Below are 23,128 nucleotides of genomic sequence, written 5' to 3'. Positions count from 1 at the left end.
TTTGAGGCAAAAATCTGCATAATGGCGTTCTTTCTTTCTTTTTCCTTTCTTCTCTCTGTTTTTGCCACTTATAAAAATATGAAGTGTTGAATGTTTAAACCAAAGACAATATAAAAACACATTAATATTTTTAGTGAAAAAAAACAAAACAATATACGACTGTCCCATCACAGTCGCGTAATTTCCTTGTCAAATAACAAGTAATGACATAAATTATATATATATATATATATATATATATATATATATAAATATATATAATATTATAATATATTATATATATGTAATATATATTACTAAAAAAAGTTGTTTTTGCATTTGGACTGGAAATATCAAATAAAGAAAATAATAATTTAAAACATTTTTAGGTAATCATAAGTTAACATCTGTACATTGACAAATTAATTTTTTCACTTTTTACTTTTTTTTTTTTTTACTTTTTATATATATATATATATATATATATATATATATATATATATATATATATATATATAATATTATAATATATGACATATATGTAATATATATTGCTAAAAAAAAGTTGTTTTTGATGTGGACTGGAAATATCAAATAAAGAAAATAATAATTTAAAACATTTTTAGGTAATCATAAGTTAACATCTGTAAATTGACAAATTAATTTTTTCACTTTTTCCTTTTTTTTTAAATTAATATATACATATAAGTGTTTTGTTTAATTTCATTTTTTAAGTAATGTATTTATTATTTACATTGATATATGTCGGTGTTTTTTGTATTTTTTTTCATTAATGCTGTTTTTTCGTACTTATAATAATAAGGGGGCGTGTCCTTACGTTCAACCATCACATTCACATTCACTAGCGCCTTTCTGATGTAGCCTATAAGCTGCAGCATTCCTGTCGGTGGAGCGCGGGAGGGGAGTGACCACACACTGATTCCAATGGAAACACGGAGAAGCCCATTAAAGAGTCCAAGGCAAGCCAGCAAGATAAAAATGAAAGTAATCTCCCGTCACCTACTCTCCATACGATGATAATTTTCAGCAGTATCATTGCTTTGCTTTTGAAACTGTGCTTTGGATTTTGAACCGTCACATTGTACGATCCAGAGTTTGGAATAATCATGGAAAAAACACTGAGCATGTCGCATTCAGGGAGCAGTAAAGGAAAGTGGTCCGCGGATCTGGGGAATCCCGCACACAGACAGGCAAGAAGCGGCTCGTATAGCCCGGGAACAGGGGCTGTCTCGGACACTCAAACGTCTCAGACCCAAAAGAGACACTTGGAGGGGGTTTTGAACAAATACACCAATTTACTTCAAGGTTGGCAGAACAGGTAAAGAGTTTTTGGCGCTTGCTCACACTTTACAACTTTTAGACCCATACAGAATGCCGAATGTTTTTGTGATAGACTTATAGTACAGATTTTTCACATTTCTGATCTTATCATTCCATCATATCCGTGACATCCAATATATGGATCAAAGGATGAAGACACGTCATCTTCCAGCAATAAACAGAAAGCGGCTTGTTTCAGTGCATTATGACGCTGTACATGAATGAAATCATATGTTTCATTGTTTACATTTGTTTGCTTTCTCCCCTGTTGATGCTGAACATCTGGTCAGCTTTATCCACCTACCTACAAATCGTGTTTGAAAATTAAATTAATGTATTTCGATCCATTATGACATCACGCATGAAAAAATGTAATATAAAACGACTTATATATTGTTAAAAAAAGTTGTTTTTAATGTGGACATCACTGTCCATGTCATATTTTAGTGTTGTTGCGTTATGTAGAATCTGATTAAATCTTTTGAGATCGAAGATGCAGATCACACCTCTTAGTTTCCCTACCTGTTATCTAAGTTCTGGTGTTATGTAATATTCTCTTATGATTTGATTTATCCTACAGGCTCATTGCAGGTTTGTATTGTATAGTCTAATTGCATTGGTATGCAGAATATTTCTCTACATAATAACAGAAAATCTAGTCAAAGGTCTCCTGCATCTTGAAAACACATCAGTGGTCTGAAAGGTCATGATTTCATTATATTGTGCTCAGTTTTAGAGGACCTTCCCATAATGAAAAGGTCTATTTGTAGTCAGGAATCTAAATGTGAAATGAGCCCTTTACCAGCTGAGCTATGCAGAAACACTCAAAAGCAAGAGCCTCTCATTGAAAGCGGGAGGTTTTTTGCTTTTGTCGGATTTCATGGTTGTGTATGCTGCAGGGTTGAGTGCAGCACAGCCCACAGTTAAGGCTCTTTCATCTGGGAGAGACTATGACTCATCCGTGATGGGAAATCCCTCACATCCATAATGTTGTGCTCATTCTGTTGCTTAGTCCAGCGATCGATGGGGGAACAGGCCAAGCATATAACGAGCATCAGGACCGGAGGGTTACCCGTCCTCCGCAATGGCTCAGAAATAGACCTCACGTTAACCCCAGCACTAGTCACTGTTTAGTGCTAAATGATTTGTGGGTGTGTGTTTAAGAGAGAGAGAGGTTTCCACACCACTCAATACTTTGACCTGATGAGAATTGGACCTTGGAGAGAATAACTGAATAGAACCACTAAGAGAATGTCTATCGTAGATGTCATTAAGTCACCACTGAACACATTTGAACATGTTGCATAATTAGAGTTTGATCAGCCTTTTTTAATTAATAAAACAAAAAAATGCTTATTCAGTCATTTAGTCAAAATTATTACATTTAATGTTATATTAAAGCATATTTAGTATTATATTAAATTGTTATTACTTAAAAAAAAATTCAATACATAATGTCGTTTTTGTGGTGAATCATAATGGGGGATGAGGTTATGTAAGCAAATGTCACTAAAGGTCCACAGTGATCATCTGTCCTCCGCCACCAAAATCAATGCATTTGTTGCTGCTTTGATCTTCATACTTTTAGCTGCTTTTTAAAATAATGATGTGTTTTTGTCTAGCTTTCAGAGACCCCATCAGAGAGACAGTGGAAGAGAAATTGGCAGCACATCCATTTTTTACAAAGAGAGGGTGGCTGTTGTGTTATAGCACCCAAACTGCGTGATTACAGTCCATTCCCTGCAGAGTTACGATCCTGTATAAAGCACCTCTCTGGTTGGCCCTGACAGAGGGGAACCAGATGTGGCATGTAATGCATCACGAATAATGAGAAAGGAAAGGAGAGAGACAGTAATAATGGCCACCGTAAAACTCTCATATGCTTTTTGCTTTAGGCCAGTTATACTAGCTGTATGTAGTTGTGTTTTCTAAGGCAAGCATTACTGGCACTATTGCTCATACTTTTTAACAAACCCCTAAAGTAGTTAATTTTGGCACATATTGTAACTCTCACGGTTCTGTTATGGACATAAATAATACATCAAACCAGCTAAATTTTGAGGAGAGGTGTGCTGCTATTTTTCTAAGTGATCAGACTTTGTATTTTCAACTGGCATATAATAAAACATTTGGAAAGAATCCACAATCTCATAGCTACACTCTGGCAACCAAAAAGAACGTAGTAGGAACCCCATATCAACGTCATAAAACTACCTGGAACAACGCGCTGGCACCCAATGAGAACACCCTCAGTACCCCAGAGCAAAGCAGTAAACTCACCCGGAACACTTTAGCAACTGCATAACAACGTCCTGACAACCAACAAGAACACTGTAAAAACCTCATTGCAAAGCAGTAAGACCAACTGGAACACTTTAGCAACTGCATAACACTTTAGCAACTGCATAGCAACACCCTGGTAATCAACAAGAACACTCTAGGAACCCCATATCAATGCAGTAAATCCACCAGGAACACTATAGCAACTGCATAACAATGCCCTGGCAACCAACAAGAACACCTTAGAAACCCCATGGCAAAGCAGTAAAACCAATCAGAACACTTTAGCACCTGGACAGCAACGCCTAGGCAACCAACAAGAGCACCCTAGGAACCCCATATCAACACAGTAAAACCTCCCGAAACACTTTAGCACCTGCATAGCAATGCCCTGGCAACCAATGAGAACACCCTAGGAACCCCATATCAGTGCAGTAAATCCATCAGGAACACATTAGCACCTGCATAGCAACGCCCTGGCAACCCACAAGAACACCCTAGGAATGCAATATCAACACAGTAAACCACCAGGAACACTTTAGCTACTGCATAGCAACGCCCTGGCAACCAACAAGAACACCCTAGAAATTCCATGGCAAAGCAGTAACACCACCAGGAACACTTTAGCACCTGCATAGCAACGCCCTGGCAACCAATGAGAACACCCTAGGAAGCCCATATCAGTGCAGTAAATCCATCAGGAACACTTTAGCACCTGCATAGCAACGCCCTGGTAACCAACAAGAACACATTAAGAACCACATAGCAATGCAGTTAGGGCTGAAATGATTAATCAATATTATCAACAAAAAAATCGACAAATATTTTTGTTGTCGAATAGTTGTTTGATCTCATGTGACCTTATATAAGGGCCTGCAATAATGCGGTTTGACCAGTGTGGCACTGTAGCGCAAAACTGTAATTCAGCCCTCCCGCATTTATCCACCTTATTTTTCAATGCGGAAGTAAGCTGTTTTCTGGTAATGTGTTAGACTTCTGGTTCATAATCCACCATAGAGAAATAATGAGAAGAATACTTAAGTGCAGTAAATAGTAAAACAGTATGCACTACAAACCATTGTGTTCATAATTAAGATAATACATTAAAATAATATGGTAAAACACAACAATTTGCAATATCAAGCAGCAAAACGAGATAAAAATAGCCAGACATGGATGACACCCGGAAGCTAGACACATTAAATTTACAAATGGCCGCAGCTGCTCTTATGGCAAAAATAAGGTGGATAATCTAACAGAAAAAACAAGGCGCTTATGAAAATATTTTGGACGGTGTTGCCAGGTCCATGGTTTTTCAGTGGAACTTTATTAACGCAAAACATCCCCCCCTCAATAAAGCAGCTTTGCAGTGTGGAGCTACAATAGAAAATGTATAACTCTAAATTTTAACTAATTGCAAAAGCTAAATAATTGATCAGAACCTACTACTTAATCATCAAAATAATCTACGATCAGTTGAGTAATCATTTGATTAATCGATTTTCAAAATAATCTATTCTTGCAGCCCTAAATCCAGTACAGCCATTCAGACCATTTTAGGAACCACACAGCAACACTATCACATAACAATGCAATTATAAAAACACTCTGAACACTTTAGAAACTGCATAGCAACACCCTGGCAACCAGCACGATTTGATCTCATATGACCTAATGTAAGGGCCTGCAAAAATACAGTTTGACCAGTGTGGTGCTGTGACACAAGATTATATTTTGGACAGTGTTGCTAAGTCGGTGGTTTTTCAGTGGAATTTGGCTACTTTTAGCCCCCCCAGACCAGATCAGGAACACTTTAATTGATCAGAACCTACTGATTTGTCATCAAAATAATTTAATAAAACCACTCTGAACACTTCAGCAACTGCATAGCGACGCCCTTTCAACCAACACAAAGACCCCAGGAACCTCATAGCAATGCAGTTAGTGCCGAAATGATTAGTCAACATTATCAACATATATTTTTGTTGTCAAATACAAACAGTCATTTGACCTCATGTGACCTAATGCAAAGGTCTGCAATAATGCAGTTTGACCAGTGTGGCACTGTTGCGCAATACTCTAATTCAGACTTCCCACATATAATCCAACACAAAAAAATGGCTTATGAAAATATGTTGCCAAGTCCACGGTTTTTCAGTGGAATTGGGCTACTATTCGCCCCTCCCCCTCAAGTGTGGACCTAGAATATAATATGTATAACTCAATATATTAACTAATTGATCTAGGTGGATAATTGAACAAAACCTGCTGATTAATCATCTAAATAATTACGATTAGTTGAGTACTTGTTGGATTAAAGGAGAGCTCCACTTCCAGAACAATAATTTACTAATAATTTACTCACCCCCTTGTCATCCAAGATGTTCATGTCTTTCTTCCTCGGCTGGGATCGTTTAGAGCCCTTTGAAGCTGCATTTAAACTACATTTTGGAAGTTCAAAATCGGGGCACCAATCAAGTCCATTATATGAAGAAAAATCCTGAAATATTTTCCTCAAAAACCATAAATTTTTTACGACAGAAAGACATGAATCTCTTGGATGACAAGGGGGTGAGTAAATTATTTGTGAATTGTTGTTCTGGAAGTGGACTTCTTTAATCGATTATCATAATCTTTTGTTGCAGCCATAAATCCAGTACAGCCATTCAGAACATTTTAGGAACCACATGACAACACACTAGCAACCAATGAGAACCACTCAGAACACTTTAGCAACTACATGCAGCACCCTGGCAACCAACTGGAATACCTAACAACTGCATAGCAATGCAGAACACGTCAGGCATCACACATGTCAAAATCTAGGTTAGTTGTAATCATCTTCTCCCTTCTGTTTTTCATCATGCAGGTATTTTGTGTTGGACCCTGAGCTCGGCCAGCTTCAGTATTTCATCAACGAACACAGTAAGAACCAGAAGCCACGAGGGTGCCTGCCCCTCATCGGCTCCTCGGTGGCCCTAAGCGACGAGTTTCCTTATATGTTCACAGTCTATGCTGCAAATGGAGATTTCTTCAAACTGCGGGGTGAGCGCCCTCCCCTCGTCGGGGTTTCAATCCTTTGCTTTTGCTTTTAACATGTCCATTTGTGTCCCATTTGATCCCTTCCATCTCCATTCTTCTTTAACTTAAGTCTCCTCACGCTGTCTCGTGCAACGTCTCATAAGGAGGTATCTCTTTGATATGTGTTTCCCCCTCAGGCATCCCCCTTTATCTGTGATTTAGTTGTCCACGTTCACCCTTTCTTTCCTGCCAGCTGCTTCCACATCAGATGAGATCTCTATACTTTCTGTTTCTCTTGTGTAGTTTCAAGTACGGCAGGAGTCTTTTCATGGTTGGCATTCAGTGTATGCCACAATTTTTTATGATGGTTTTACATCGAAATTCTCTTTCGGTCCGAGGCGACTGTGAGAACTCATTTAGACTGTGTCAGGAGTTTACAAGCAAAATGCCACCGGCCAGATTGGCCATTTGTAACAAAGGCAATTTCTGAGAGGATGAATTTCGCTGGAAAAAAAGCTGTCACCTCCAGCATTATTCCCAGTAGTTTGACAGCCTCGCCGCGGGCGGAGTCTCTTCTGCTCCCAGTGTTCCTGCGCTCTAAAATGATAATCTTCAGGTGCTATTTTTCTCATTTCACACCTTCTCAGTCTTACCCCGGGTTACAGACAAGCCACAAATTGAGTTTTTCGGTCTTGTGTCGATGAAAAAGCTTGCATTTGTTCTCCCTGGGTAACCATACCATACCTAATGACCTTAAAACTAGATTTTCATAGGCCATATGCAAACCCTGTCTGATATGCAAGACCTTTATTTAGGCAAGACAGCGCAGGAAAAACCGTTCAGACTAGTAGAATGAAAACATCCACAATATACATTAAAGTGTTTATTTTATTATAACTTTCTCTGTGTCTGTAGATTTCAGTTGAAATACATATCTTTAAAGGGCTGTTTTCTGTTTCAGTAACACTTACATACACCAAAATGTCTAGTTTTATTCCTTTCTGTTTTGAAGGATTTTACTGAGTGGTTTGTTCATATAATTTGCCTGAAACATGGTAAAAATGTATTATTTTATTTTATTTTTTTGACAGTTGACAGTATTTTACTGTATTTGAGTCAAAAAGTACTTGATTTATGGAGTGATCCCCTCTATAAAAACATGATAAAAACTAATATGACAAGAAAATTAAACCTGGCTTCATTATTATGTTATGGAAATGTATGCAAATTCCTGCATATTTAATTAGAAAACATCTATTTTCCATTATAAAGCATAACAGTTCAGAAAATAAATATCTTACTGTACTCTGATTGATCAACTGCGGATTTATGATTAATTAAAAATAATATTTACTTTGCCGTTGTCTTTCAAAAACACATGCTGTTGTTTTTTCCTTGCAACACAAAAGGAGAATTCTAAAGAAAATTCACAAATTCCAGATAACAGTTTGTAGTGATCATAAGCTATCAAGCTATCAAAAAAAAAAAAAATGCAAAAAAGTCCTAAAACCTGGAAACTTTTACATTTTCAGTTTCTGTGTGCTGAGGTCCATGGGATTTTAAATGGGTTTTTAATTAAATGCCTAAAATAAGTCTACATCAGTGATACCTTGATCATGATTTTTTTTAGTTTTTCTGCTTGAAAAAGTGTTTTTTCAGTCTCAGGTTTATACTCACCATCTTGGAAACAACTCTAAAATTTGTTGGGAACTGGTGGTGGGTTTAAGCAAGCATGGTGTAGTTTGTTTATAGCCTAACTTTTAGCTTTTTAATTTTGGCATGCTATATTTAGGCTTCAAAATTTATAAACGTTGTCTTCATTTCTGAAGATTATCTTGATGAACATAACTTAAGATTATAAAAAAGTATGTTAGTCTATTTTATGCAATAAAATCCAGAAACCAATGGATTATAATAATTTACAGAAAATTTACTCACCCCCTTGTTATCCAAGATGTTCATGTTTTTCTTTCTTCAGTTGTAAAGAAATTATGTTTTCTGAGGAAAACATTTCAGGAATTATCTCCATAAAATGGACTTCTATGGTGCCCATGAGTTTGAACTTCCAAAATGCAGTTTAAATGCACCTTCAAAGGGCTCTAGACAATCCCAGCCAAAGAAGAAGGGTCTTATCTAGTGAAACGATCGGTTATTTTCTAAAAAAAACTTACAATTTATATAGTTTTTAACCTCAAATGTTAGAAAGGGTATGTCAAAAAACTCCAATCTTATATTCTCCTCCAACTTCAAAATTGTCCTAAATCGCTGCAGAAGTACCGACCCAGTGTTTACAAAGTGAACGTACAAAGAAGATCAAATGCCCTTTACAAAAATGGTAAAACAGCAATGTAGGACGATTTTGAAGCTTTGAAGAGTTTTTCAACGTACCCTAACTGTCTTGAACCGATGAATACAGTTCACGCAGAGTTAGACAAGATGAGCATTTGAGGTTAAAAAGTATATAAATTGTAAATGTTTTTAGAAAATAACCAATCGTTTCGCTAGATAAGACCCTTCTTCCTCGACTGGGATTGTTTAGAGCCCTTTGAAGCTGCATTTAAACTGCATTATGGAAGTTCAAACTCACAGACACCATAGAAGTCCATTAAATGGAGATAATTCCTGAAATGTTTTCCTCAAAAATATAATTAATTTATGACTGAAGAAAGAAAGACATAAACATCTTGGATGACATGGGAGTGAGTAAATTATCTGTAATTTTTTGCTCTGGAAGTGAAATTCTCCTTAAAAATATGTTTAGGATATTTACTCTATGAGCTCTGTGAAATTGTAAGCTGCAGTTTATGTCATTATTCGCTAAAAGTCATGGAACATTTGGTTTTATATGGAATGGTGATTTTATTGACATCTAACCTGTGATATAAGGATACAAATGTTAACATTAAAAAAAAAAAAGTGTAATGCATTTCTCATAATATGACCCTTTTAATATGCACGACTATTTATAATGATTTACATAACCAAACACATTCATTATTTTTAATGAACATCATAATTATGTGTATGCGTTGTTTAGTAAATTAAATTAGCAGAAGGAGCAGCATGAATAAATGTGGCCATTTATAGTACGCATGTCTTCTTTTAGCTTGTGATGCGCGCGAGCAGCAGATGTGGATGACCCAGCTTCAGCTGTGCGCCCGTCGCCACTCAGACGGCGGTGCCAAGGTAACCCAGTTACTTTTAACTCGACGGCACACTGTGCTCTCATTTCCTTCCTTTACATCTTTTTCACTCCCTCCTGCTTGGGAAAGCAGAATGTTTGTCTTGAGGCTGTCCTCCTTTGATTTTGTTCACCCTGTCACAGATGATGTACTAACTGTCCTTTCTGTAAGTGCATCTTCTCTTGTCATCCTTCCTGTCTTTGTCTCTGTCTCTCACATTCAGTGTACTGACTGACTCGCTCTCCATTTCCTCTGACCTCTCCAGGCACCGCTTCGATGACAGACTGCCCCTGTAGTCGTGTGATTTGTGATGCTGTTTACTCTAGTTTCAGAAGAGAAAAAAGTTCATCACACTGGATATAAGGCTTGTTGTAACAGGTGGCATTTCAGATAAGGTTATTTGCAAGTTTATACCTGTATACCGGTTTGGATTTGGCTTAATTGGTAGAGATGTGGTATTACTTTTCTGTACAGTTTAGATTGGTGGATGATATACAGTTTACAAGTTATTTTATTGTTTGTCAGTTGTTTGAATGGCATTGTTTGTCGGACATAGCAACAGTAACTAAGGAGGGCGGGGTTTTGCATAGGGTCAGTTAACCGGTAAAAATTTGTCAGCTGGTAGAGATTTTGGACTATCATCTCTATCACGGTTACATGCTTACGTGATGTTGCTGTGTTACGTGGTCACGAAAATGTTTCGTTTGCACACATTTTTAAGCATTGCAGTTTAAAATCAAGTGCTTTTAAGCTGTTGAAATGCAATCAGCAGTAAAAAGAGAACTAGTATCGAACAGAGTTATTTTTGTTGCTTTATAGGCCTTAAACAGTTAAATACACTGTAAAAACCAATAAGTTAACTGAAAAAATTTAGGAAACCCATTGCCTGAAAGGAGAACTCCACTTCCAGAACAACAATTTACAAATAATTTACTCACCCCCTTGTCATCCAAGATGTTCATGTCTTTCTGTCTTCAGTCGTAAAGAAATTATGTTTTTTAAGGAAAGCATTTCAGGATTTCTCTCCATATAATGGACTTCTATGGTGCCCCCGATTTTGAACTTCCAAATACAGTTTAAATGCAGCTTCAAAGGGCTCTAAACTATCCCAGCTGAGGAAGAAGGATTCTTATCTAGTGAAACGATCAGTCTTATTATTATTATTTTTTTAATTAAAATTTGTATACTTTTTAAGCACAAAAGCTTGTGTAGCACTAGGTCTGGGATGCACGTCCACAACGCTACGTACTATTGAATCACGTCGAAAGGTCACGCGCGATGTAGGCAGAACTACAGACCCAGTGTTTACAAGCAAACATGCAAAGACTAATGAAGTGCAAGTAAGTCAAACGCTGTTTACAAACAAAAAGGTACAATGATGTCGGATGACTCTGAAGTTGTAGGAGAAAATGGGGTGGAGTTTTTCATCATACCCTACCTTTATGAGCCGGAGTACACAGTCGATGAGACAGAGAGAGGAGACTGCTGTGGTGACTCAAGTCTCTCAAGCCTTGGCAAACCACATTCAAATGAGACATGGTGGTGCACGTGTGGAAAATGCCAACCATTGCCAACGGAGTAGGAATCTTAATGCTGTCAAGAATGGACCATATCTATTCCACTGTCGGAGAGAACAGCAAGTCAGGTGGAGAGTCACGCGTGACCTTTCAACATGATTCTGTAGTGCGTAGCGTTGTGGACGCGCATCCCAGAGCTAGTGCTACACGAGCTGTTGTGCTTAAAGTATACAAATTTAAATTTTTAGAAAAGAAAAAAATGATCGTTTTGCTAGATAAGACCCTTCTTCCTCGGCTGGGATCATTTAGAGCCTTTTGAAGCTGCATTTAAACTGCATTTTGGAAGTTCAAAATCAGGGGCACCATTGAAGTCCATTATATGGAGATAAATCCTGAAATGCTTTACTTAAAAACCATAATTTCTTTACGACTGAAGACAGAAAGACATGAACATCTTGGATGACAAAGGGATGAGTACATTATTTGTAAATTGTTGTTCTGGAAGTGAACTTCTCCTTTAAAATTAAGTATATAAACTTCATGCATAATAAAAAAAAATAAGTTAAGTGAACTTGAAAATTCTGATTAACATTAACAAATAAAAGTTATTGAAACAAAAGATTTATTTTTAAGTTGGACTAACTTAAATTTATTAAATTGTGATTACTTAAAAGTGTCACACACTTGCATGTCAAAATGCCTGTCTTTGTAAGTATCCTCGTAAACAGTAATTTATGTCTGAAGTGAAAGCAAACAGCTGAGAAATAAAACACATGAGTAACAGTATATTGGATCCAGTCTGCTCTTAAAGTGACAGCAGTCTAATGTTCCTGATCTCTGTCATTCATGTTAATCAAACAACAAAAGAGAAAAAAATCTCTCACTGCTCTTGTCTAAATCACTTTTGCAACTTTAGTAAGAAAAAATGTATATTTATCTTACTTATTTCTTATTTATTTGTTTGTTGCTTATTTATTTATTTTTTGTCCTATTGCTTGTAATTAATTTCTTATTTTTATTTAATCACTGACCTTTTACTTGTCTTAAGTGAGATTTTTTTTTTAAGCTAGTATTAGTTTTTTGTGATATTGACACTAGTGACAAGAATTAAATGAAATTGATATGGTATCAAAAGTTTTGATATCATAAAGACCTTATTTAAAGCAAAAATACCTATATTGTGATATATATCGTTACCGTGAAATAAAATTACAAGATTTTGGTCATATCGCCCACCCCTATTTTGACATTATAATCATGCATATGTGACCCTGGACCACAAAACCAGTCAATATTTTTTTTAAATTAAGATTTATACATCATCTGAAAGCTTAATAAATAAGCTTTCCATTGATGTATGGTTTGTTAGGATAATATTTGGCTGAGATGCAACTATTTGAAAATCTGGAATCTTAAGGGTGCAAAAAAATCTAAATATTGAGAAAATCACCTTTAAAGTTGTCCAAATGAAGTTCTTAGCAATGCATATTACTAATCAAAAATTAAGTTTTGATATATTTATGGTAGAAAATGTACTAATATCTTCATGGAACATGATCTTTACTTTGTAACCTAATGATTTTTGGCATAAAAGAAAAATTGATCATTTTGACCCATACAATGTATTTTTGGCTATTGCTACAAATATACCTGTGCTACTTAAGACTGGTTTTGTGGTCCAGGGTCACATATGTGCAAAATTGCTTGTTATCCACAGCATTAGTTATGCTTATTATAATTCATTGAGCAATAAAACAAGTTGTTGTGTTGAGGCATATGATCTGTGCATGTGACAGCTCACCTGACATGATCATTTACTCTAACCGTGGACTTATTTCTCTTTTATCCACATGACATGGTTTATCTTTTTTCCAAAAATCTTAACAATAGTTTGAAACAGCTTTATATTTATTGTGTCAGTTTACATATCATGTGACAAAAACACCCTGCGTCTCACACTCTGTTTCCCACTATTGTTTGACTTTGGACACACAGTGATTTGCATGTTTAACCTTTACGGAGTTAAACTTTAAGCGTTCATCTCCATTAAGACATGTCATTAAACCATGCTTCAAGATGCATATTGTTTGTTTTGCTGCCTGAGAGAGATTCAAATGAATGTTTAGGCAGATGGTGTTGTGTCCAATTATTTATTGTAATTTTCAGTGCCCTTGAGTGGCAGAATAATGACAGCTTCAGTCAGATCTGAAAATGAGTGTTTACAAATGAGAGAGACTGCCGTTATCCACTAATTTAGTGCGTGGATTAAATGGAATGGAATTTTGCCTTGAGCCTAAAACATTGTTTGACTTCTATTAGCATTCATTTTCAATATATGGCCAACAAATGGCAGCCTAATAACACAAGCCAGTGTTAGCTAATGTATTCTAAAAAAGGGAAAAAACCTAGCGGTCCCTTTGATTAATCACATTATAAGCAAAGTAATTTGAAACCTCACAAATCTGGGCCTGGTCTTCATTGTCGGCCTAAGGCTAAATATATTACATTAGCAGTGTGTTATATTTATTCATTTAATGACTGAATCCATAATGCATGCAACAGATGCTTCTACACTCCGTGCTTATTTTTTTAATTTGATGTTTTAACATAACTGTTGGTGTATATATTTTAGTACTCACTGCACTGATTACCTGCTACTATGGTTAGCCTGTTATTATTAGGTTTCTACTAAGAGGTCAAATTGTACTTTTGAAAGAAATTACATTTTTACTTGAAAAGGATGCAGTAAACGGAACAAAAGTCACTGTAAAGACATTTACATTGTTAAAAAAACATATTTATTTGTTGATACATTCTGTTCTTTTTGTTCTGTTCTTTTTCTGTTCATCAAAGAATCATGAAAAAAAAAAATCACCACTGTATTCACCATTAATACTAAGATTAAAAAGTTTTGAACACCAAATCAGCCAATTAGAATCATTTCTGAAGGATCATGTGACTCTGACGACTGGAGTAGTGAGACTGAAAATTCACCATAGTAATTATATACATATATTAAAATATATTAAAATAGAAAACATGTCATTTTAAATATATAATTTTATGGTTTTATGCTTCTCTTTAAACTTCTGGATTTTAATTCGGTATAATCTATGAGTTATGTAACCTGGTAGTCAGGGCTAAAATCTCAGATGACTAAACCATGAACTGCCATTACACTGCGAGAATGCAATTGCATGAGGATGGCGGAGCTCCTGAATAAAATACTCATTGCCGTATGTACAGAAAACCTCATAGTGTGGCCTCATTTTGGGTTGAATCAAAGAGTGCAATCTTCCTTCAAGAATATGAGTCCATTTTGCAACACCCAGGGGAGCAATGTTCTGATAACACAGGTGCTATTACTTTTTTTTTCTTTTTAAACTAAACACATCCTCCTCTGTTTGCTTGACATGAATCATTTTGATATAGAGTATGGCTTTGGGAATGTAGCTGTTCTGAGACTGATTTCTAGTGTTGTTTTCTAGTGTCAGATCTTTTAGGGGTGTTCACCATACTTTTAGGCCAGTATGCTGATTTAGCGCTCAAGAAACATTTCCTATTATATTATTAATGCTTAAAACAGCTTAATATTTTGGTGGAAACCATGATACATTTTTAACATTTACATTTATAAATGTCTTTTCTATGAAAGCCTGTTTCTGCCACTGAAAAAAAAAAAATTATATTTAGATATAAACTGACTTTTTTCTTTTACGTGATATAAATTTGCGAAAAAATATGAATAGAAGTAAAGATATAAACTGACTTTTTCTTTAGAATTGCATGAAATAAACATACAGTTCTGACTTTTCTTTCAGATTTGCATGACATAAACTCTGACTTCTGACTTTTTTCCCTGTAAACTCGCAATTTAGACTTTTTTCTCAGAATTGAGTGATCTAAACTCAGTTGCAAAAAAATGAATAGATCTAAAGATATAAACTGACTTTTTCTCAGAATTGTGTGATGTAAACTTTCAATTCATACTTTTTTTTCTCAAAATTGCATGATATAAACTCATAATTCTGACTTTTCTCAGAATTGCATTATATAAACTCGTAATTGTGACTTTTTTCTCAGATTTGCATGACAAATCACTTTTGACTTTTTTTTTCCCTTAGGGTTAAAAAAAGAATTGCGTGATATAAGCTCACAATTCAGACTGTTTTCTCAGAATTGCATGATATAAACTCGCAATTTGAACTTTTTTTCTCAGAATTGCCTAATATAAACTCACAATTCAGACTTCTTTTTCGGAATTGCATGATATAAACTTGCAGTTTAGACTTTTTTTCTCAGAATTGCGTGATATAAATTCACAATTCAGACTTTTTTCTCAAAATTGTGTGATATAAACTCGCAATTCTGACTTTTTTCTCAGATTTGCATGACAAATTTGCAGTTACAAGAAAAATTCTCTCCAATTCTGGGAAAAAAAAGTCAGAACTGCAAGATATAAACTTAAAATTTTATGTTTATAACTTGCAATTGTGAGTTTATATATTGCAATTCTGAGAAAAAGTCTGTGTTGTGAGCTTAAAAACTCGCAATTACCTTACCTAATTTTTATTCAGTGGTGGAAACGGGCTTTTCTGTCACTTTCAAACTTAAAATTATCATTAAAGTGCATTAAAGAATAGACCTGAACTATGTCTAGGGATAAGAATATTATAGAAAGCTTTTTTGCTCTTCAGCCAGTAACCAGTAATCCAGGACACCCTAGAAACTCTAGAAAAAAATAACACCCAAAACTCCACTGTAATTGTGGAAGAAAGTTTTGCGCAGTCCTAAAAAAAAAGTATAAACCTAGTTAGACTTGCAATTTAGTGACATTTGTGAAAGCATGTGTTAGACACTTGCTTTTGTGCAGTTTTTCATCAGCACTGCACTAAATGCTTTTGTGAATCACAGACAAATGATGTCTCTGATTAGCTGTGATGGAATGAGATTGCAGTTCTCAGGTTGTGCCGAGGAGCTTTTAGAGATGAAAGCATTTCAAACGAGTGACAACCTTTATCTCCCTGCTGTAGAGAACAGTACTCCACAGGAAGCTCTCTCCTCCTCTCTCTGCCGTCTCATATTGCACTTTTTCCCACCATGCACTGCCCTTGCTTCCTCTCCCCCTCCCTGTCTGTATGTGGCTGCTGTCTTGGTGGTGTCAGGCCGATGATGCTCTTTTGCGTGATGGCAGATCGTGCTGGCGGCACAGGGCCGGTGTCTGTGCCCGTGGGGAAGCGAGGCCTGGGCGCCCGCTCTCTCTCTCACTCCTGCTGCTGCCATTGCTGCTATCTCTTTCAGGGCTGCATCTCCTCCTCCTCCTGCAACACCTCCACTTCCTCCTCCGCCGGCCGGACCCGCAGCTTCTCCCTGCATCCGCACCCAGTCCCACAGTGCTCCTCCATCTCCGCCCAAAGACAGACCCCCCAGCACGGAACTCCCGCCTCTGTCATCTCCATCACCCACCACAAGTCCCCCACCGCCAGCCACCGGGCCTGTAGTCAGCATCCTGCAGGACTGCACCAGGTCAAAGAGGTACGGACAGCGTCAGAGCCAGCTAGCCATGGTTATTAAACACAGTGACGTTTTGCAGTGTCTGTCAGGATTTTTTTATTTGATTTAACTCTGATGTGAATTAGGGATTTTTTGGGTCAGACTAGTAGTTTAAATTTTAGGGCCTGTCATTATTTTCATTAGCCATACCATAAAATGTAATAATAATTTCATTTTCATTTAAAAGAAATATTTAAAATGTTATCATATTTTATATTTAATAATAAAAAACTTACATATTTATTCATACAAAATTATATATGTAACTTGCTGTATTTTAAATTACCTGCTATGCATTTTCCTGTAAATGTTACATTTTAGTTACATAAATCTTTTACTGGATCGCTCATTTGTCAATTTAAGATTTATTTTTAGCAACATTTTTGTGTAACGGTGAGAAAATATATATGATATAATTACAACATTTGATATAAAATGAATAAACGTATATAATTGTATAGTGAAATTAAAAAAAATATATAAAATTAACAAATGCACACATACACAAGCTTACATACATGACATTTTTAAAATTTAATTATAATTTTAGATTTAATAATAAATATATATATATAATGTATTGTAAAATAATATATAAATATTATAAAATTGCATATAAATTGTATACATATATATATAAAATTAACAAATATACATGTTTGCACTATATATATATATATATATATATATATATAATTATGAAAGAATAAATAAATATTATAAACGTATATAAATTGTATAAAATTATAATTAAAATTAAAAAATAAAATATATAAAATTAACAAATATATGTATTTGCACTATATACAAATATATATAATAAAATTTATTATAAAATTATATATAAATATTATAAAAATTTACATAAATTTGTATAAAATGATGTGTATTATTTATATTACATTTGAAAAAAAAATATATATAGCTACAAAAATACAGATTGTTAGTTATGATGCAAACATACTTCTTGGTTTGTTATTTTTTTGTAATTTTTGTTTTTACTGATGGTTCTAGGTTTGTCTTTCAAAATCTGTAACTTTACCTTGGTCACATAGTTAAAATAAATATTATTAAATATCTACAACAATATTCTATTCATCAAAAAAAAAAAAAAAAATTCAAGGATATTGTGTTAAAGTCTGTCCAATGTAGTAGATGAAATGTATCAAAGGCTTAAATATTAATGTCCTATTAATAGACAGACAAACCTATTGTCTGTCTGTTCTGCCAAAGAGTTTTGATTGTCACATGTTAGTAGTTATTACACATAGCACACAGTCTTTTGCTTAAAGCTTTGAAGGTTGACGCCGTTTCAATATGCAGTCAGCAGCACTGTTGAGCCGACTCCCTTATGAAACGTCTCAACCCCGGCTGGCCTGTGAATGCTGCGTCAGCATCAGAAAGTGGCCGTTCAGCAGGAAGCTCGTGTCATCACATTGTTTTGACATTGTTGCAGTTATACCTCACAATGGAGAGAGAATGTTAGAAATTGTTAGTTTTGACTAAAAGCTATACGAATGGCACTCATTCTCATCATGTATGAGTACTAAATTAAATGGCAAGACTAGCATCACTATTACTATTGCTCATACGTAGGATATACATGAACACTTAAAGGGAACCCCAGGTATTAAGACTTGTATGTCTTAATATAACGTAAATGATGTCTCTTACTGAAATATGTGGTAGAAAGATTTACATTATTTAACTAAATCTACATCGTTTTATGCATATTTTGGACTATGGGGGTGCTATTATTTCAGTGACGTGAAATGGTTGCACTCGGTGAGCTACTGGCGCTACCTGTTGCTATTTTTATCACAACACAATTTTGAAAATAAAACGCTGATACGATGACCACAGGTACTAAAAGCTTATAGATGGCAATGGATATAAGAATAGGGTTAAACCAAATGCCATACCATCAGTTTTTTCCCCACAAGCCGTATAAATGCCCCCGGATATCGAGTGAAATCCTCGCTGAGAAACTCCTTCATTCATGACAAACTTCGGCATGTTTACATCCTGCCAGGATGGCATCTAGCGTTTCTTGTCTCTGCCATTTGTAAGCTCTTTCAGTAGCTGTGGTCTACTAAAAGCCTAAAAAGGTTTCAGGGCTAAAGTGGAGAGAACAAAGACAAAGGTTTTTAGGAAGTTTTGTTCATCCACAGGCGTCTTCCCATTCTTTTCTCCTCTTCTTATTGCTAGGAAAGCAGTGAAGACTTAAACTGCATCTCTTGTTGCCCTTTAACTGAAAATTACAATTAAAAGCCGCACAAAGTGGCATCGTATCAGTATTTTATTTTCCAAGTTGTGTTGCGGTAAAAATAGCAAGAGCTAATGCCAGTAGCTCACAAAGTGCAACCATTTGACGTCATTGAAAAAATGGCACCCACCATAGTGCAAAATATGTATGAAACAATGTGGATTTTTTAAATAATATAAACCTTTCATGGGTTTTCTACTACATATTTCAGTAAGAGACATCATATATGTTATATTAAGCCATACAAAGTCTTAATACCTAGAGTTGCCTTTAAAGGAGAAGTCCACTTCGAGACAACAATTTACAGATAATGTACTCACCCCCTTGTCATCCAAGATGTTCATGTCTTTCCTTCTTCAGTCGTAAAGTATGTTTTTTTGAGGAAAACATTTCTGCATTTTTCGCCACATAGTGGACTTCTATGGTGCCCTGAGTTTGAACTTCCAAAATGCAGTTTAAATGCAGCTTCAAATGATCCCAAATGCGGTTGTAAACGATCCCAGCCGAGGAAGAAGGGTCTTATCAAGCGAAAAGATTGGTTATTTTCATTTAATAAATACAATTTAAATACTTTTTAATCTCAAACGCTCGTCTTGTCTTGCTCTGTCTGAACTCTGTGTATTCTGGCTCAAGACAGGTATGTCGAAAAACTCCAATCGTATTTTCTCCCTCAACTTCAAAAATCATTTCAAAATCATCCTACATCGCTGCAGAAGTTCCAACCCAGTTATTGCAAAGTGAACATGCAAAGAAGATCAAACACCCTTAACAAAAAAGGTAAAACAGCGATATAGGATGATTTTGAAGTTGAGGGAGAACATGAGATGGGAGTTTTTCAACATACCCTAACTGTCATGAACCGGAAAGAAAACAGAGTTCAAGCAGAGTAAGACAAGATGAATGTTTGACATTAAAAGTAATTTAAATTGTATTATTTTTATGAAAATAACCGATCATTTCACTAAATAAGACACTTCTTCCCCGGCTGGGATCGTTTACAACCGCATTTTGGATAGTTTAAAGCTGCATTTAAACTGCATTTTGGAAGTACAAACTCGGGGCACCGTATCAGTCCATTATATGGAGAAAAATGCTGAAATGTTTTCCTCAAAAAACATAATTTCTATACGACTGAAGAAGGAAAGACATGAACATCTTGGATTACAAGGGGGTGAGTATATTATCTGTAAATCTTTGTTTTGGAAGTGGACTTCACCCATAAGGAATAGTACACCCAAAAATAAGAAATTGCTGAACATTTACTCACTCAGATAATTCAAGATCGATGAGTTTGTTCTTCACAACAGATTTGAGTTCAGACAGCTGATAACACAGTAATCCATAAGTAATCAACACAACTCCATTATTTGGGTTACTTGTGAACTTACTGTTTGGTCTCATCATTGTGATGGTACCCATTCACTGCTAAGGATCCACTGGTGAGCAAATGATGAAATGCAACATTTCTCCAAATCTGTTCCTATGTAGAAACAAACTCATCTATATCTTGGATGGCCTGAGGGTGAGTAAATTCAAAATTAATTTTTATTTTTTAATTTTTCATTTAAACTTTGGCAACTAAAACTAAGCGACTAGACTGAAGGTTTTTGCAGAGAACGATCAAGCAATCAAAAAAAATCCCAGAGAGTTAAACTGAAGAAGGTCCCACTTATACCTCATTTTATAAATATCAAAGAATCATATCTAAGAGACTTGTTTTATGCTTTGTTTTAAACTGTCAGATCATATGACCCTAGTGTGACATTTTCCTGACAACCAGCTGCTTTTTCTGGCACTTCTGGCCATATTTTTGTCCTCAAATTAGGCTACACTGTCACTTTCCTTGACAGTCCAAAGGAAACATGCAGCAAGTCATTGGAAACCAGCTGAGATTCATAAAACGTGTGCATCTAAGCAGTGAGGTGGAAATTATTATTAGCAATCTCTCTGAATATCTTGCCAGCGTGTTAGGCGGAATATTTCACTGGGTGTGAAACTGGCAAGCGTGTTTAAAGGGATAGTTCTTCTGAAGTGTAAAATTCTGTTATTAATTACTCACCTTCATGTCATTTTAAACCCATATGATTTTCTTAGGGATGAGTAAATAATGACAGCGTTTTCATTTTTGCGGTAACTGTCCCTCCAAAGTGAGTGCAATAGCTTAATGACGTTTTCTTTCTATGTAGCATTTTGTGGTGGACTCAATTCTCCTCTCATTCTCGTCTGCCTTCAGTCAAGCCCCACTAAATCATCTTTCCTGGCCGTGGAGCCAACCCACTCCCCATACACCTATTTAAACTCATTCAGGCCCATTTACACCTGCTGATATGGAGCTCAAAAGAGGTAATCTCCTGGCTGTCAGTCAAAGATGTGGCTAGCGCCTGTGCTTTTGAAAAGACAACCAGACATAAAGAGACCTCTTCTTCTTTGCCGACTGGAGATAGCCGAGACTCATTTTTTTCATATTCACACCATTTGCTTTCATCTCTAATACCTTTTCAGCAGGTGGAATTCTGTATATTTTGTAGCTTATTTTGAGGTTTGCTAAAAGTTTTTTTTCCTCCATCAGCACTTCATATTCTGTCGGCACATTAACTCAGAGTCTCTGATGTTCAAAGTTTCTTTTCTGCGGCACTAGTGTCACTAAACTCAAAAAATGCTCATGCAAATAAATAAAAGTTATAATGCATATATATTCATCTTATTATATCAATGCTAAAAACAGTTTTGCTGCTTAATATTATTCAGTATTCTTTGATAAATAAAAACTTTAAAACTATATTTGAAATTGAATTTTTTTAAGTCTTTACTGTCACTATTGATGCATTTTAATGCATTTTTGCTAAATAAAAGTACTAATTTCTTTCAAAAATAAAAATTTAATCTTAGTGACCCTGAACTTTTGAACAGTAGTGTACTGCCTGCAGTTTAAGATGGAATAGCAGAAAGTATTATAATATTAAAAGAATTTACACACATTATCTTTAGATACAGTTTTGAAAGGCTCTCTGAATTGAAGTGACTGGCGTTATAGTTGCATGAAATTGTTGGCGTTTTAATTATTCGGCTGTGTTTATTTTTATCCGTGCCTTGATGTGCAATTAGTCACACTGTTTCCCCTCAACAAGTGTGAGTGGAATTTGCACTCACACAGAAATCGTTAGCAAATATTAGAGATGATCATCTTCATAAGGATGTGCTGATGTGTCTGTTTCAAGGTGATGGACTTGGTCTTGTATAATTTTGAAGGTATTCTGAAAATATTTTACTTAGAATGAATGCTATAATTGACCATTGAAAATCAAATGTTTTTGTTGAAGATTTGAGAAAGTAATATTTTATGTATAACTAACTGAAAGAAACCATATGCAGCCTTGAGTTTACTGACCCTTATTTGACCCTCTTTTTTGCAACACCTTCATTTTAGTAAAACTGTACAATAAATTAGCTGATGGTTTGATTCAGGAAAGTTACCATAGTAAATACTTAAGTAGGGCCCTATGAAAGCAGCTTTATTTTTTCCAGTTTAAATTTGTCTGAATTCCACTTTTTAAGGCTCTATGAAATATGTTTTTTTTTTTTTTCATTTTAATAATCAAAATCATTAAGAAGTAATGTATTATTATTTTATTTATTTATTTTTTCCAAAAATACTGTGTTGTGTATTTACATTTTTTCTGGTAAATAAATTCTGGTCATTTTTTTCTGGTAAATATTCCTCAAAAAAACAATGTTTTAATAATAATTTTATTAGTAGTAGAAGTAGTAGTACTATCATTATATTAAGTGATATATTTTTGTCACAGTTTCTTCAAGTTAAACCAAGCTTTTATTTTGACGGGTTGCTGTGAAGTTTCTGTCTGTATATGACATGAACATACAGGATTCATATTTAAACAGTTTTTTTTTCCAGCATAATATTCACACAGTAGTCTATATTGTGTTTTGATTTAAGTGTACCAACTTTACTGTACTTTTGATTTATTAAT

The 23,128-nt window shown here is 35.2% G+C and overlaps 1 protein-coding gene across 2 annotated transcripts in view; it reads left to right on the top strand.

Moving 5' to 3' along the window:
* The first annotated feature begins 875 nt into the window (after positions 1–875).
* Positions 876–23,128, top strand: part of osbpl10b (oxysterol binding protein-like 10b) — a 64,976-nt gene continuing 42,723 nt past the window's right edge. For both annotated transcript variants that reach the window (XM_051131934.1, XM_051131933.1), the window contains exons 1-4: positions 876–1,318; positions 6,470–6,645; positions 9,728–9,807; positions 16,622–16,855. In XM_051131934.1, the coding sequence (XP_050987891.1) occupies positions 1,107–1,318; positions 6,470–6,645; positions 9,728–9,807; positions 16,622–16,855 (702 nt within the window). In that variant the 5' untranslated portion in view covers positions 876–1,106. The remainder of the gene's footprint in view (positions 1,319–6,469; positions 6,646–9,727; positions 9,808–16,621; positions 16,856–23,128) is intronic.

Source organism: Labeo rohita, chromosome 16 (assembly GCF_022985175.1).
Source record: "Labeo rohita strain BAU-BD-2019 chromosome 16, IGBB_LRoh.1.0, whole genome shotgun sequence".
Taxonomy (NCBI): Eukaryota; Metazoa; Chordata; class Actinopteri; order Cypriniformes; family Cyprinidae; genus Labeo; species Labeo rohita.
This window is presented reverse-complemented; position numbering and strand designations above follow the sequence as displayed.